This window comes from Meles meles, chromosome 1 (assembly GCF_922984935.1).
Source record: "Meles meles chromosome 1, mMelMel3.1 paternal haplotype, whole genome shotgun sequence".
NCBI lineage: Eukaryota > Metazoa > Chordata > Mammalia > Carnivora > Mustelidae > Meles > Meles meles.
This window is the reverse complement of record NC_060066.1, coordinates 110,708,360-110,723,118: the sequence shown is the minus strand read 5'-3', so window position 1 is coordinate 110,723,118 and position 14,759 is coordinate 110,708,360. Positions and strand designations below refer to the sequence as shown.

Sequence of the window (14,759 nt, the reverse complement as noted above, 5' to 3'; positions counted from 1 at the left end):
CACTGATGAGCAAACTGATCTTTAATATGCTGACCTGGAAGGCTTGCTCTCCATTGTGGGCATAGCCACAGCTATTTACACAGAATCACTGTACAATATTTACAGCAAGATGCTAGACACAGCATCCTTCTGGATAGGCGAAGAAGGGGTGACAAGAGGCTAGGGAACAAAGCCCTGAAATGAAAGTGTAAGTAGAAATCTGCAGGTGTGAGTAGAAGGAAGGGCCAAGTCATGAGGGAGGCTGGTGAGGTAGACATGAAGGAGGAAGTATCAAACAGTCTCTGGTGCATAAGGGGAGAATCCACTGGGACATAAAGTCTCTAGAATTATGATTTGGTGGCATTTGAAGGGGGTAAAATCTGCCACAAGCCACCTTTGTGAGGAAAAAGAAGGCAGAACCTTACAGACCTTCTACCTCCCCTACCAAAAAAAGTAATTCTGCTGATCAAATTCCTGGGATGGCAAACTGAGAAGGTGGGGGAAAAAAATGCAGAGACAGAATCTTAAATAGACTTAAGAAACACAAAGTTAAAAAGGTCAAGAGAGACACAGACATTGCAATGAAGGAGGAAAAAGCAAAAGCTCCAGAATATCTGAACATCAGAATTATCCCACTGACTTCACAAGTCACCTTTCTTCACCTTACCTTCCCCAAAGCTCCTCCCTCTACCCCCAATATCTCGGCATTTTAACTTTAATCAAGGAGTAGAATTAGAATGAGGCTGGTACACTGGGGATGATCTTAGACTCCGTCTTACCAATTCAGATCCCCTCCTCATCCTGTACCAGACTATCAGGGCTTGAGTCGTAGCCAAGGGCAGATTAGAGTAAGAATAGACAGGATGGAGGACACAAGGCCACAAAGCCCCACAATCCCAGGGCCACAGCGCCAGAGGCCTAGTTTGTCCAGTGGAATGAAAAGATCACAGGCATTTCTGACCACATCCAGCAGAAGTGGGGGATGACCACGAAGGACCCGAGCCAAGAGCAGGACTCGGAGCTGAAGCTTGAGAGCCAGCTGAGGCAAGCCTCCTCCTGGAGTTCCTGGACTCCCAGGTCCTGTAGTTTCAATTCCTCCTGGGACTCCTCCTCCAGAACCCTTCAGTCGCCGGTTACAAGCTGAAGACTCTTGCTCCATCAGTAGGCGAATCTCATAAGCATCACGGCTCAAATTCATGATCAGGGAAAACAGATAGTACCTGAGATAAACAGGCCAGAAGAGTCAGAAAGGGCACATATAACCACTTGGCATATCAAACAGAAGGTTTAAACATTTCCCCCCCACAGTACAAAGTACAGAGGAATCATGCATGAGAACACCGGCAGTAAGTGCTACTGTCCGCTACCCCAGCTTTCTGTAACTAATCTGTGTTTACATGTACCTTAAGATCCTGGCTTAAAGTCAGAAGCATCATCAAACCTTCCAAGAAAACCCTTAAATTTCAGTCGTCCACTTGGCAACCCATTAGCCACACACACATTCAACCTGAACTATAATAATGCAAATATTTTCAGAGAACAAGCTTCAGCTGTTTCAGAGACCCAGACACATTATGGATCTTTTAAATCCCATCCTTTTGTTAAAACAAACAAACAAAAACAAAAAGCGAGGCCCAGAATGTTAAGCAACTTGCTAAATGTATTAGATATATCAATTCCTTAAGAACAGTCTATGTCTGGGGCTCCTGGTTGGCTCAGTCAGTAAAGTTACTCTTCATCTTGGGGTTGTGAGTTTGAGCCCCATGTTGGGTGTAGAGATTACCTAAAAAACAAACAAACAAGGACACCTGGATGGCTCAGTTGGTTAGACATTTGCCCTTGGCTCAGGCCATGATCCTAGCGTCCTGGGATGGAGTCCCCCCTCCTCCCCCAGCCCTCACCACCTTGCTCAGCAGGGAGCCTGCTTCTCCTTCTCCCTCTACCGCCACTCCTCCTGCTTGTGTGCTCTATGACAAATAAATAAATCTTAAACAAACAAACAAACAGGACACCTGGGTGGCTCAGTCAGTTAAGTGTCCAACTCTTGGTCTCAGCTTAGGTCTTGATCTAGGTTCAGGCCCTACATTGTGCTCTGCGCTGGGCATGGAGCCTTCTTAAAAAACAAGCAAATGGAAAAAAAAAGGCAAACAAACCAATGAACAGTTTATGGTTTGTTTGTTTTTTTTTAAGATTTCATTTATTTATTTTAGAGAGAGAGCATGAGTAAGGAGGGGCAGCGGGAGAAGGAGAAAGAATCTGAAGCAGACTCCCACTGATCGCAGAGCCCAAGGTGGGGAGCGAAGGGGGTTCATGAGATCCCACAACCAACCGAACAACCATGAGATCTGACCTGACCAGAAGCCAAGAGTCTGATGCTCAAATGACTGAGCCACCCAGGCACTCCAACAGTCCATGTTTTTTTAAATCCACTCTGACAATAGTGGTCTGTACTCAATATAACTGTCCTACCTCCAAAACACATCCTGAATCCAATCACATCTCCTTCTCACACGCCACCAGCACAGTCTCAGCCACAAGCACCTCTTGCTCAAACTACCACTTTAGTCATGTAACTCGTCTCTCCATGGCCACTCTTGCCCCTGCCCCAACAATCTAATTTCACATAGTAAATCACATCATTACCTCCCCTTGTTAAAACTCTCCATGGCTTCCTTCCTATCCCATTTTATTTTTATTTCATTTCATTTCATTTTATTTTTTTAAAGATTTTATTTATTTATTTGACACATAGATCACAAGTAGGCAGAGAGGCAGGCAGAGAGAACAAGGGAAGTGCTGAGCAGAGAGCCCGATGCTCAATCCCAGGACCCTGGGATCATGACCTGAGCCGAAGGCAGAGGCTTTAACCCACTGAGCCACCCAGGTCACCCCCCCCATCCCATTTTAAATGAAATCTAGGGGCACCTGTGAGGCACCTTAGTCTAAGCCAACATCATCTCTTGACCATATTAGGGCATCTCCTCCTCTTCTGCCCTACTGCAATCCATTTTCCACTGCAGCAAGAGAGATCTTCTTTAAACACAATTTGAATCATATCACATCCCTGTTCAGAACCCACTGTACTTAGGATAAAATTTAAACAAAACTAAACCAAAAAATCCTACCATTGCCAAAGAGGTCTGGCATGAATGAACTGGTCCCCTCCACATCTCCAGTTCAAACTTATGTCCTTCACTCAGCACTCTCCATCATGCTGGCTTTCTTTCTATTTCTCTAATTTGATAAAATCTTTCTGGGTTTGAAGCGTTAGAATGGGACATCTTCTGTCTGAGAAGGTCTTCTCTGCTACTGTTTGCTTTAACCAACTTGTATTCACACCTCAAGTCTGAACTAAAACATTACTTCTCGAAGAGTTCTTCCCTGGCTTTTCAATCCAAATCAGCTTCCTTGTTATATATCTCATAATACCTGTACATTTCCAAAAATAATTGGTTTGGTAGTTGTCTTAGTATGACTCCCACACTAGACTAGAAGCGTAGTGAGAATGGGAACCATATCTGACTCTCTGCTTTATTCTCTAGCCCATAGTAAGTACTTCTTAAACATTTTTAGAATGAAAGAACGAGCAGGCAGTGAGAGGCATAACCTGTGGTATAGACAGAAGCAGATTTAAAGCAATATAATAACTTATCTTGCCCAATCTTAGTCATTCATCATGGAAGAGCACCTGTCTTCCATCTGCCTCCATTCACTATTCTCTGATAGTTTAAAATCTAAATGAAGATTGGAAGCCAAGTGATTAAGTTGTGTATATTCTGGGAAGGCCCTGAAAGATCTTTTGCTCACAAAAGGCAAGTTATGCAGCATGGAAAATTCAAAAGTTCTTGTAGGATAAAAGGATATCAAACCTGAATGAACGCTGGGCCCACTTCTCCTGATCCACACGAGGGGCTAGTCCAGATTTTCCAGCCCACAGGACATTGTCACAGGCGAAGTACAAGGCTCGATTGAGGTGACTAACAGTGATGCAGAATCGCAGGACAACATCTGATAAGTGCACAGCTCGTTTGGCTGACTCAAGAGCATCCGCTGAGTTACCCAGACGTAGAACTTGTGGAGATTAGCAAGGAGAAGCAAGGATTTGGAAGTAGAGACAGAGAGTGAGACACAAAGAAAGAGGAAGCAAAAAGGTGAAAGTCGAGAAGTGATAGAAACAATAATTACAATTTTTTTTTTAAAAAGAGAAACAGTTCAAAAAATTTTTTTCTTCAAATTTTAATTTGTGTTCCAGTTTGGTTTTCTCCAACTTGCCCCATTCTCTTCCATCCCTCATTAGTCTCTTACCCCTGCTCTCTTATCTCAACCAAGAGGCATGCAGAGGGTAAGTGCAGACCTAAATAAGGGGTAAGAACTGGCAGAAAAGGTCAAGAACAGGAAGGGCTAAGGGAGAAGCTGGGGACGGAGGAAGCGTTGGAATAATAAAACAAAAGCATGGTTACTTACGCTTTCTTCCTAGGCTCAGGTGACCCTCCAGTTGTCGAATTTGCTTCTGTAACTCCGGACTGGCCCCATGTTTCTGTAGTGCATGGCCAAGAAGGGAGCAGGCATACTGGGCGGCCCTGGAGAAGAGGCCAGGCAAGGTAAGATGGAGACATCCCTAACCTACCTCTCAAAAATGTCTTCCAAAAGGAAAGTACTGACTTCTCCTTTTCCCCGTTTGCGAACATTCCCTTTCCTCCTCTTTATACCCATTTCTTACCGTTTCTCCTTCAGGCCAAGGGAAGGGAAACGCGTAAGGATAAAAAGGAGCCTAGAAAAGGAGTTGGGGGCATTACTTGGAGTTGAGAAAATAGAGACTTGACAATGATGAAGTCTGAAGTGGACTGTGAAGGCACCGGGGGGTCGGCCCATCATGAGCACATCAGTGTGAGTATATACCTGACAATATAAGGGAGTGGGGGACAGGTGGAGAGATTATTCTTCAGAGTAGGTGAACTAGGAGGTTTCCGCCCTCTAGCTGAATCGAAACCAGAAGACAAGGAGGAGGCAGAGGAGTTTCCGGATGACAACAGGGTGAGGGGACAAGACAACTTATAGCCACTCAGCCCTGGGGGGCAGAGTCCGGCTATCCATCGCGGGGCGAATGCTCCTCACGCCACCACTGCCCAGTGAGTAAAGTGTAGGTCTTATGTGGACATGGCCACCCTGAGCGGCCTCTCCGCTGGCCCACTCGTGCCTCAGTTTCCCCATCTTTCCGGTGAGCGAAAACGAATCATCTCCTCACGGCCCGCTCAAATCAGCGCCTGGCGGTCCGTCCGGGCCCCCGTAGCCCGAGCTGACCCTTTTTGACCCCCGTAGTATGAACGGACCTCGCCTCACGAGGCTCCTCCTCGTCCCCACCCCCATTCCTATTCGGGCCGCACCTACACAGCCGCTCCCGGGCCTGGCTCTGAGCACTGAAGCGAACCCAAGCGTCCATGACAGCTGCAGCCCCGGCTCCGCAGCCCCGCTCCCGCCCCACTTCCCGCCCCTAGTCACGCCTCCTGGACAATCAACGGTGTCTCGCGAGGGACAACCATCGCCGGAAAAGAAAGCGAAGGGGACCTACCTCGGAATCTAGAACAAGAAGCGTTTGTCTCTGGACCAATACTGGCGTGTTTTTTGGTGTGTCTTCATCAGAGCATACCCTTATCAGATGGCCACTATTTCCTAAGCACGCCTCCGGCTGTACATTCTTCTTTAAATATTCTGGACCGGGGCGGGGCTTGCAGAGGGGTGGGGCGAGAAGGCACCGCAGTATCTCGCCTGCGGGGCTGGGATGGGGTTGTCCCCGGGGTGTTCCCAAACACCCCTAACACACACACAGACACACACGCACACACGCGCTGCGGCCGAACCCAGGGCTGTAGGGGCTAAAGAAGTCCATGGAAGTAGAAGCCAGCACCAGATCCCTGTTCCCTGCGGGACCCTGGCCGTTGGGCAGGTGACCTCCAGGACACAGATGGAGAGTCTCCAGAAATAGAGGCTTTAATGGACGAAACTCTCAATAACCAGCTTCAGATCCTAATAAGGAGGAGGGCGAAGAATCAGTGGACGAAGCTCACCTCTTCATACTTACACTTCATCATCCCACCCCGTCCCTTCCAGGTCACCATGTCTGCAGGCAATGGCACCCCTCGGGGGTTAGCGGAAGAGGAGGTCTGGGCGGGATCAGGAGTAGAGGTAGAGGGCTCAGAGCTGCCCACCTTCTCAGCTGCAGCCAAGGTCCGAGTGGGAGTGACTATTGTGCTATTCATTTCTTCAGCTGGAGGGAACCTGGCTGTCCTGTGGTCAGTGACTCGGCCACAACCCAGCCAACTCCGTCCCTCGCCTGTTCGACGACTCTTTGCCCACCTAGCAGCTGCTGACTTACCAGTCACTTTTGTGGTTATGCCCCTAGATGCCATCTGGAATATCAGTGTTCAGTGGCTGGCCGGGGACATCGCATGTCGGACACTCATGTTCCTGAAACTAATGGCCATGTATGCTGCAGCTTTCCTGCCTGTAGTCATTGGACTTGACCGTCAGGCAGCCGTACTCCACCCGCTTGGACGCCGCCCAGCTGGAAGGAAACTTATAGGGACGGCCTGGGGACTTAGTTTCCTGCTTGCCTTGCCCCAGGTGAGTGACTTGTTGGGACCCAAGGCTAGACCTGACAAGAATCTGGGTAAACAACATGAGCACTGGTGTGCTTGACCATGGTCACTCACTAATCCTCAGAAGGGAGCCTCTGCTGTTTTGCAAATTAAGATCACTGCATGTTAATCTGTATCTCTATTAAGAGCCTTTGTAGTACCCTCTCTATGCCTCTTCCTTTAGCTTTGTTTCCCTATGCTTGGCTTTCACCTCTTTGCATCCTCCCAGCTTTTTTAGCAGATTGTTGCAGAAAACTGTAGGGATGAAACATGTATGTGGGTCTATAAAGAAGACTGTGAAGTCAGGGGCTTTGGGTAAAACTCTGTGGTAGTCACTCATCCACTCAAAAAATAATGTACATCACCCCTAGACACAAGGACTGAGCAGTGAAGAGCTGCGTTCAGGAAACTCAGACTAGCGCAGAAGGCATATTAGTATGCAATTGTAATACAGTATGCAGTCAAGCATTATACTAACGGTAACCATAGAAGCTAAAGAACAATGAGGATGTCTGACGCACTCTTGGACCGTCAGGGAAAACTTCTCAAAGATATTACAACTGATTTTTTATTTTATTAGAATAAGAGAGGCTTTAGACAAGTTAAAGCAGGAGGAATGCTGGGGAGGGTGGAAGGTAGAGGAATTCAAAGTGGTTGTAGCTAAAGTTGAGGGCTAGAAAATGGATGAGTAATGAGCCTGGATGGGAAGAGCCAGGTTACAGGTATTAAGCTTGTACTTTTTCCTGAGGACAGTGAGAGAGACTAAGGTAAAAGGTGGAGAGTGACGTATCAGATTTGTATTTTTTACTCTAGCTTTATTGTGAAAACTGGAAAGAAAACTAGAAAGAAAACAGAGCATCTGAATTTGAGTACCAGTTATCACATCTTGTGTACTGATAATGAATTAGAAATATAGGAAAAAAGGAAATATGAAGCAATTCCTTAAAACCAAAAATCAAAACCACATCACCCTCTGGGAGGAGTAAAGCAGCATCTTGGGAGACCAGGACTAGGACTTTCTACATAGAAGGAGCTCTGGAATAATGCCTTATAGAATCAGATTTAAAATCTGATCCCTAAATCCTCAAATATTAGAAACAGAACTACCAAAAGTTAGTCTGACTATAGTTCTAAGGCAAAAAATAATGTTTCCAACAATGTTGCAAGCAGGAACTTCTGCTACCCAAAGCTTTAAAAAGCAGCATTGCTGCCTCAGAGCAAAAGGTATTAAAGTTGTTTATATGAAGCAAATTTTAGATGTGGACTGGGAGGTAGAAGCCTGTTTCTGTTGCATTGTTTTACTTTTTTTTTTTTTTTTCTGAGTCTAGGCTCTACGACTAACTAGCTGTATGACTTTGGCTAAATCACTTGAAACCTATTGGCCACAAGATATTGGATAGAGCTGCCTTCGGCTCAGGTCATGATCCCAGCGTCCTGGGATCGAGTCCCACATCGGGCTCCGTGCTCCGCGGGGAGCCTGCTTCTCTGTCTCTGCCTGCCACTCTGTCTGCCTGTGCTCACTCTCACGCTCTCTCTGATAAATAAATAAAATCTTTAAAAAAAAAAAAAAGATATTGGATAGGAGTTTCATCCTTTGTTACATTCTGACAACTGTAATCTCCATTTGCTTCAATGGCAAACTGACAATATTATGATACATGTGCAAAAGATGGTATTTTTGGTTCCAAATTCGCATCCTTTTATATAAATTCTGCATTACCCATATGTTCTATTTAAAATATTAATCCTACCTTCCAGGACTAATATGTCAATAAAAAACCCTTTTCTTAAGTGTGGTGTTAGTGTGGTGAGGGAGTACTGGAAAAGTCAGAAATTATCTTTGAAGGCTCAAGTTTCTAAGTATCACAAGTGGTTGAAAGGAAGTTTTATATAATAGGTGGTAAACTGCATATAATAGGGGGAAGGAAAGGCAGAAGTAGGGTTATAGACCAAACTCCAAGTCCAGAAGCCTTGCTTATTTTTAAACCCCTTTTCACAATCTGTCAGATATATCTAGGCACAGTGCAAAACAAAACCAACCAACCAAAAAACCTACAAATATATGAACTCAAGACGGGAAGGGCAAAAACCATTCCCCAGCTAGCTCAGAGTAAGCTGATCTTAACCCCAAGCCATCCAGTTGTGTCTGTGGCTGATACTATTCATCTTTCCTACAAGTCCCTCATTGCTGAAATCACTTTCCCAAATGCCTTGTATCTGGGAATCCGAGACCACTAAGCCTGCCTTTTATCTAACTAATAGTGACTCAGTCTGCCTTATCTGAACCACTGTGCTAACCCTGAAGCTCTTAACTGAAAAATACTCTTTAGGATTCAAACCAAAAACTCAGCAATTTACCAAAAATGGGGAGGGGCAGCCAAAAGCATTTGGAAAATGTTAAATTTTATTACTTAACATTGTTTCACTGTTGTAATTATTGTACATAAGACTATCACTAAAGGTCACTTTACAGAGTGGCTGCAAAATGGCCTGAAATTTTAGAAGCACCCATTTTATACAAAATTTCTTTTTCCACAGAATTAGACACATCAAACAGAAATCACTTCAGCTAAAAATGTTGGTGAGGTGGTAGAAATTTTACAAAGTGCAATGTTAGAACAGTACTTGCAAAGGCAAGATTAAGTCCCAGGATTTAACAAACTTAATGATAGCTCTGTAGCCTAAAGGGAAAACGGATTCTCAAGTTTTTAACCTTTTAAATATGGCACTACAGATGAACTCAGCACTACCCAGCTCTGTAGAGAATTAAGGATGAACTGGGAAAGTATGGCTAGTGAGGAGGATGAAGGGGGACCACTTCTAATAGTCCTCCAACTCCACTCCAGCTGTTCCTGTTCCACACTGTCCGCCGAGCTGGCCCAGTCCCCTTCACTCAGTGTGTCACCAAAGGCAGCTTCAAGGCTCGATGGCAAGAAATCACCTATAACCTCTTCACCTTCTTCTGCCTCTTTCTGCTGCCACTGACTGCCATGACCATCTGCTATAGCCGCATTGTCCTCAGTGTGTCTAGTCCCCGGACAAAGAAGGGGAACCATGGTGAGACTCCAATCCCCGGGCCCTAACCCATATCCTAAGAATGGCCTCTAGCCTCATTTACTGATCTGATAGTTTTCTATCACACCAGAAGTGACATCATAACCATCCCTCTAGCATCTGATGCTGCAAGTTATTTTCTAAATGCCTTCAATTCTAACCAGCCTCTAGCCACCCTGCATTGTTGAGTTAGCTGGGCAAGGATTAAGGAGAAAGGTGATCAGTATTCTCCTTTAGTCTTAGATACCATCAAGTCTCCAGGTAGTCTCAGTAGCTTCATAACACCACACCCCAATCAAAACCTTTCCTCCAGCATGTCTGTCATAATCCCTGGGGGAGAAGAGGGGAGCATTTAGTCCCAATCTGGGAAGGGAAGAGGATGTGTTACATTACCTCCTATTTGCTACATTCTATTCCTTGTATCAGGAGAACTCCAGCTCACCATCCCTGCCTGCTCATCCTACACTCAATTCAGAAGCTGAATGGTTCTGAATTTGAGTGTGTTTTCTAAATTCCTAGCCCCTGCCGGTGAATTTGCCCTCCGTCGCTCCTTAGACAATCGCTCCCATGTTCGTCTGCGGGCCTTGCGACTGGCTCTACTTGTCTTGGTGACTTTCGTCCTCTGCTGGACATCTTATTACCTGCTGGGCCTATGGTATTGGTTCTCTCCCACCATGCGAACTGAAGTCCCCCCAAGCCTCAGCCACATCCTTTTCCTTTTTGGCCTCCTCAATGCTCCTCTGGATCCTCTCCTCTATGGGGCCTTTACCCTTGGATGCCGAAGAAGGCACGAAGAAGTCAGTACAGACTCTTCCAGGGAAAAAGATTCTGAGAGAATGCCCCGACAGGAGATTCAAGCCCTTAGACAGCTGCAAGTACAAACAAATATGGCAGCAAGGACAGAAGAAACAAGAGAGACATTCCTATAACATCCATCTGCATGGTACAGAGTATATAGGAACAAAATAATTATGCTTTAATATCACAAGGACACCTCACTTCCACCCCTGCTCTCTTAGCTTCCAACAAAAAGAAGTACTCAGCAGTGTCTCTACTTTGATCCTAGCTAAGACTTGAGACTATATTTAATGTAGAAATTCACACAGAATTGAGGGTCTAGAAGCATCTTCACAGTGACCTATACTGCCTTACTGTAAATAGTGCTTCAGAACTTGCAATGTTAGAAGAGGAAAGTAATTTTGAATGTACAAAACAAAAATGGGACATTTATTCGTAACTCCAAAACAAAACAAAACAAAACCACTAAGCAAGTAGGGTGAGAGATTAAATATAAACATGGTGAGTTCCACCCCAGCCCTACTTCTCCAAGGCTGCATGGTCAAACAGAATCTCTTGAGAGAACATCTGGACAACAGAGGACCTGTCAGCGCCGTCTCCGGTCTGGACTCCTGCTGCGTCTTCGGCCACCTCTAGGGAAAAGGAAGGGCCCATCAGAGAACATAATACAACATCCTTATTCTGTTTTGCTCATGATCCCTTCACCAAGATTTTGCCCTCTCCACTTTACCTCCTCTTGCCCTTAGGTGGACCCCGAACAAAACACCAGTCCACACTGATCGGTTGTCCCATCAAATCCTGGCCATTGAGTCCCTCCATAGCAGCCTGGGCTTCCTTGTATGTTTCATACTCAACTAGCGTATACCCCTGGGACAAGAGAAAGGACAGAGATCAAAACCCTCATATTCCACCAAACACCACCTAAGTTTCTTCTTCCTCAAATCTAAACTCATTCCCAAATACAAAAATCTGTACTTTTTAAACAACAAATATACCTCATATATCCTTATTGTATATACAAAATGTCTGCTTCCGTCTCTTTGCTATGTCTGACAAAATCAATTTTCAATCTCGTTTTATTTCAACTTTGCTCTTGGCCAATCACAGCAAACATGGGAGAATTATCAATGCTGTCTAAAGGTTATGGGGGAAAAGAAGCAATAGGGTTATCACTTAGGATACCTTCAGGTATCCTGTACGCCTGTCCAGGTTGAGGTGGATGTTTTTTATTTCCCCATACTCTGCAAATTTGTCATGGATGTCTTCTTCAGTGGCTTCCTCATGGACTCCAGTGACAAAGAGAATCCAGCCTTCAACAGCTGTTGGGGAAGGGAGGGAAGTTTAAGCACAAGAGAAAAACTTCAAACAAGATCACAAGAGTGGAATAAGTGGGGATTCCTGAGATTGGTTAAGGTATATCCGACACCATTCCTACTGGATTTTATTTCATTGGTCCATAATTCACTACAAACACAGATCCCTACAGGTTCCATTTTACTTACAGCGCTGTGGTCCAGGTTCATCACCATCCTGCTCCACGCTGTCATAATCCTCACGCATCCGCGCTCGAGACCCTTCTTCTATAGGGAACATACAAGAGATCACCAGAAATCCATTCTCCCACTGTTCCCCATGAGTCTGAACGGGGACTCCAAAACTCGTAGCTGTCGCCATTCTAGACCCATTTTCCCCACACACACTCACCGGAGCCAAAGCCACGGCCCTTCCGTTTCTTCGCCTTTTCTTTTAGTTTGTGGATGCTCTCTGGAGCCCCAGAAGTAAAAGAATGAGTAACAAAAATAACAGGTATTTGTAACAATAGTCTCTTTAGAAACACATCTGAAAGCAACCCCACACCACCTTCAGTCCCATTCCCTTCCCGGTCCCGCCCCCGTTCCTCCCGAAGGGGGCGCACTCTCTAATCCAACCGAAACCCGGTTCCCCGACTCCCATCCGCCCTGCCGGGAAAGGGAATTATTTTCCTATTAACTCCCTTCTCTCGCACCTTCCCCGCTTCCCGCAGCCGCTTCCACTGTCCTCACCGTCCCCATCCTCATCCATGGCGAAATCCTCGCCCCCAGCCTCATGAAGATCCAGCACGTCCGCCATCTTGCCTGCCTTCTTACTCTCTCCCGTGCCGCTCAGACACTAGGCACCTCGGGAAACTGTCGCGGAGGGGAAAGGTCGCTGGTTAAGTTGCCCAATCAAAAGCTAATTCTAAGTCCCGCCCCCGGCGCGGTGAAAATACGCAACTGGAGGCGGGCCTAGTTCGGGAAGATGCCGGAAGTGTTCCTGTAGCCATCTTGAGTAGGTGGTGTCCTGAATGGGACAGCGGTCTAAGGGACAGCTAGCGGGTAGGTATAGGGAACGGTTTCCTACTGATTAGGGTAGTCGTGGAGAAATACTACTGACAGAGAGGCACTGCCTGATTTCTGTATTAGAAGATTGTTTTCCGTTTCCTTGGACTCCATACTAGAAAATGGAACTTGAAGAATGTCTTTTGCTCTCAAAAATTCTAGATCCGTACGCTGTTCTGAAGAGTAGCTGGACCTGTGATGTAACATTTTAAAAATAGTTCCTTCCGCAGTGGTGGCTCAAAAAGCTGCTTCTGGTTCGTGCCGCACCGAATGTCTCTTTCAAAGGAAACTAACAGACCTGGTTGTCCGTGAACTAGGATTGGTGAGACGGGTATAAACTGCTGCTGCAGCTTTTTTTTCTTCGTTTAAGAAAAACTCTCAAACTCTTCCCACCACCTCCGGAAATTAAGGGGGAAAAAAAATCATAGCTGTAAACAAAATAGAGACTTTAGCATCTTCGGGAATGTGCAGGTATTTCATGTTTAAAAACCTAGGAGTTTTTTGCCTAGGAGGCAAAACCCATATTGCCCCCAAATTCTGCAATCCTGATGTAGGCCTTCAACAATAGTGGACTGCACATTCACTTACTTATTAATTTTTTAATCAAACAGTTATAATGTGTATATCTAATAAGAGAAGGTGCTGGCAATAGAGGGAAAAATAATTACATTATGAACAATCATTTTATCTATATTATGAGAGTAATGATTGCTGTTGTAAAATTGTTATGGCAGTATAAAGGAAGTTTATAACAGGACTGGGAATAAGAAGGCTTCCATTTGAACTGGGCCTTTTAGTTTTCCAGGCGAAGCACTTGTACTGAGGCTAGGAGACACTAACCCGTTCTCCACAGTAGGTAGTGTGATCTTTGAAAAAATCAGCTGGTCACATCCCTACCAAAAACCTTTCCTTATATTTGCACTTGGAATAAAATTCAAACACCACCTGCTCTGCCTCTTTACAACAACTTCCATCACCAAATTCCCTCTCATTAAGCGCTCCCTACATTTTCCCTCAATTATGTTGTCTCTTTCCCATCTCAGGACTTCTAGAACTTACTGTTCCTGATGTTCTTGCTCCAGCTCTTCACATGGCTCATTCAACCTCATCCTTTAGGTCTCCCCAAAATACTACCAGAATCGAAGGGTTCTCTATTATCTGACACTGTGTTTCTTTCCTTAATCAGCTTAAATGCTGATCTAATTAACCTTGTTTACTTTCTATCTTGTTTATTGTTGATTTCCCATTAGAGTGTAATCCTTATGGCAGACACTCCTATTTATGATATCCTTAACAGTTTAGACCAGTGTCTGGCTCACAGACACTTGATACGTACTTATTGAAGGAACAGATGCCAGAATGGCAAGAAATTCTGTTTGCCTGATGCTGTATGGTTAGGAGATAAAGTTGAAAGTACAGGTTCGGGCCAAAATGTATGCCATGCTAAGAATTTTGGAATTCTATCTTGTAGGCAATAATTTCTCAACTTCAAGTATTTGAGTATTCATGATTTTTCTCAATCACAGATAGTCCCCCATTGCTGTTCCTTGATTAGTATTTTTCCTTAAGTAGACTGACTTGTTAATTAAGTAGACTGACTTGTTTATACTGAATTTAAATATCATTGGCATAAATATAAAATCTGTATTTTTTTCTATGACAGTTTCAGATTAGACTATAACTAAATAAAAATGAAAAATGTGGGTGTCTGGGTGGCTAAGTCAGTTAAGCGTCTGCCTTTCCGGCTCCCTGCACAGCAGGGAGTCTGCTTCTCCCTCTGCCCCTACCTCCTACTGGTGATCTCTCATGCTTTCTCTCTCAAATAAATAAATAAAATAAAATTTTAAAATTAAAAATATTTGCCCATCTACCACCTAAAATTGTCTCAATACCAAGGGTTCACGTATGAAACTTTGGGGAATGCTGCTAAAGACAA

At 44.8% G+C, this 14,759-nt stretch overlaps 3 protein-coding genes across 4 annotated transcripts; 1 reads left to right on the top strand and 2 right to left on the bottom strand.

Moving 5' to 3' along the window:
* Nucleotides 1-3: 3 nt before the first annotated feature.
* Nucleotides 4-5,441, bottom strand: PEX11B (peroxisomal biogenesis factor 11 beta). Its single transcript, XM_046026103.1, has 4 exons — nucleotides 5,364-5,441; nucleotides 4,444-4,559; nucleotides 3,849-4,050; nucleotides 4-1,199 (listed from the first exon to the last, which is right to left on the bottom strand). The coding sequence occupies exons 1-4, from the start codon at nucleotides 5,417-5,419 to the stop codon at nucleotides 794-796; spliced, it is 780 nt and encodes a 259-aa protein (XP_045882059.1). The 5' UTR covers nucleotides 5,420-5,441; the 3' UTR covers nucleotides 4-793.
* A 306-nt stretch (nucleotides 5,442-5,747) lies between these two features.
* LOC123946404 (gonadotropin-releasing hormone II receptor-like) lies at nucleotides 5,748-10,928 on the top strand. Its single transcript, XM_046011828.1, has 3 exons — nucleotides 5,748-6,600; nucleotides 9,461-9,671; nucleotides 10,188-10,928. The coding sequence occupies exons 1-3, from the start codon at nucleotides 5,971-5,973 to the stop codon at nucleotides 10,595-10,597; spliced, it is 1,251 nt and encodes a 416-aa protein (XP_045867784.1). The 5' UTR covers nucleotides 5,748-5,970; the 3' UTR covers nucleotides 10,598-10,928.
* Nucleotides 10,875-12,641, bottom strand: RBM8A (RNA binding motif protein 8A). 2 transcript variants are annotated; one of them, XM_046011823.1, is made up of 6 exons: nucleotides 12,509-12,641; nucleotides 12,171-12,230; nucleotides 11,969-12,043; nucleotides 11,649-11,785; nucleotides 11,197-11,333; nucleotides 10,875-11,098 (listed from the first exon to the last, which is right to left on the bottom strand). In XM_046011823.1, the coding sequence occupies exons 1-6, from the start codon at nucleotides 12,573-12,575 to the stop codon at nucleotides 11,053-11,055; spliced, it is 522 nt and encodes a 173-aa protein (XP_045867779.1). In that variant the 5' UTR covers nucleotides 12,576-12,641; the 3' UTR covers nucleotides 10,875-11,052. The 2 variants fall into 2 exon arrangements, with proteins under 2 accessions (XP_045867779.1, XP_045867775.1); XM_046011819.1 differs by having other exon boundaries at nucleotides 11,969-12,046; nucleotides 12,509-12,640.
* Between the last annotated feature and the right edge of the window lie 2,118 nt (nucleotides 12,642-14,759).

What these genes read in the sequence shown, in the direction of transcription:
- PEX11B (XM_046026103.1), bottom strand. Translation starts at nt 5,419, where the DNA reads ATGGACGCTTGGGTTCGCTTCAGTGCTCAGAGCCAGGCCCGGGAGCGG. An exon ending in CCTGAGCCTAGGAAGAAAGC is followed by an intron (nt 4,051 to 4,443) that starts GTAAGTAACCAT and finishes AATCTCCACAAG; the next exon opens with TTCTACGTCTGGGTAACTCA. An exon ending in TGGGCCCAGCGTTCATTCAG is followed by an intron (nt 1,200 to 3,848) that starts GTTTGATATCCT and finishes TGTTTATCTCAG; the next exon opens with GTACTATCTGTTTTCCCTGA.
- LOC123946404 (XM_046011828.1), top strand. Translation starts at nt 5,971, where the DNA reads ATGGACGAAACTCTCAATAACCAGCTTCAGATCCTAATAAGGAGGAGG. An exon ending in TCCTGCTTGCCTTGCCCCAG is followed by an intron (nt 6,601 to 9,460) that starts GTGAGTGACTTG and finishes ACTCCACTCCAG; the next exon opens with CTGTTCCTGTTCCACACTGT. An exon ending in GACAAAGAAGGGGAACCATG is followed by an intron (nt 9,672 to 10,187) that starts GTGAGACTCCAA and finishes CTAAATTCCTAG; the next exon opens with CCCCTGCCGGTGAATTTGCC.
- RBM8A (XM_046011819.1), bottom strand. Translation starts at nt 12,575, where the DNA reads ATGGCGGACGTGCTGGATCTTCATGAGGCTGGGGGCGAGGATTTCGCC. An exon ending in TGAACCTGGACCACAGCGCT is followed by an intron (nt 11,786 to 11,968) that starts GTAAGTAAAATG and finishes CTTCCCCAACAG; the next exon opens with CTGTTGAAGGCTGGATTCTC. An exon ending in GGCGTACAGGATACCTGAAG is followed by an intron (nt 11,334 to 11,648) that starts GTATCCTAAGTG and finishes CTCTTGTCCCAG; the next exon opens with GGGTATACGCTAGTTGAGTA.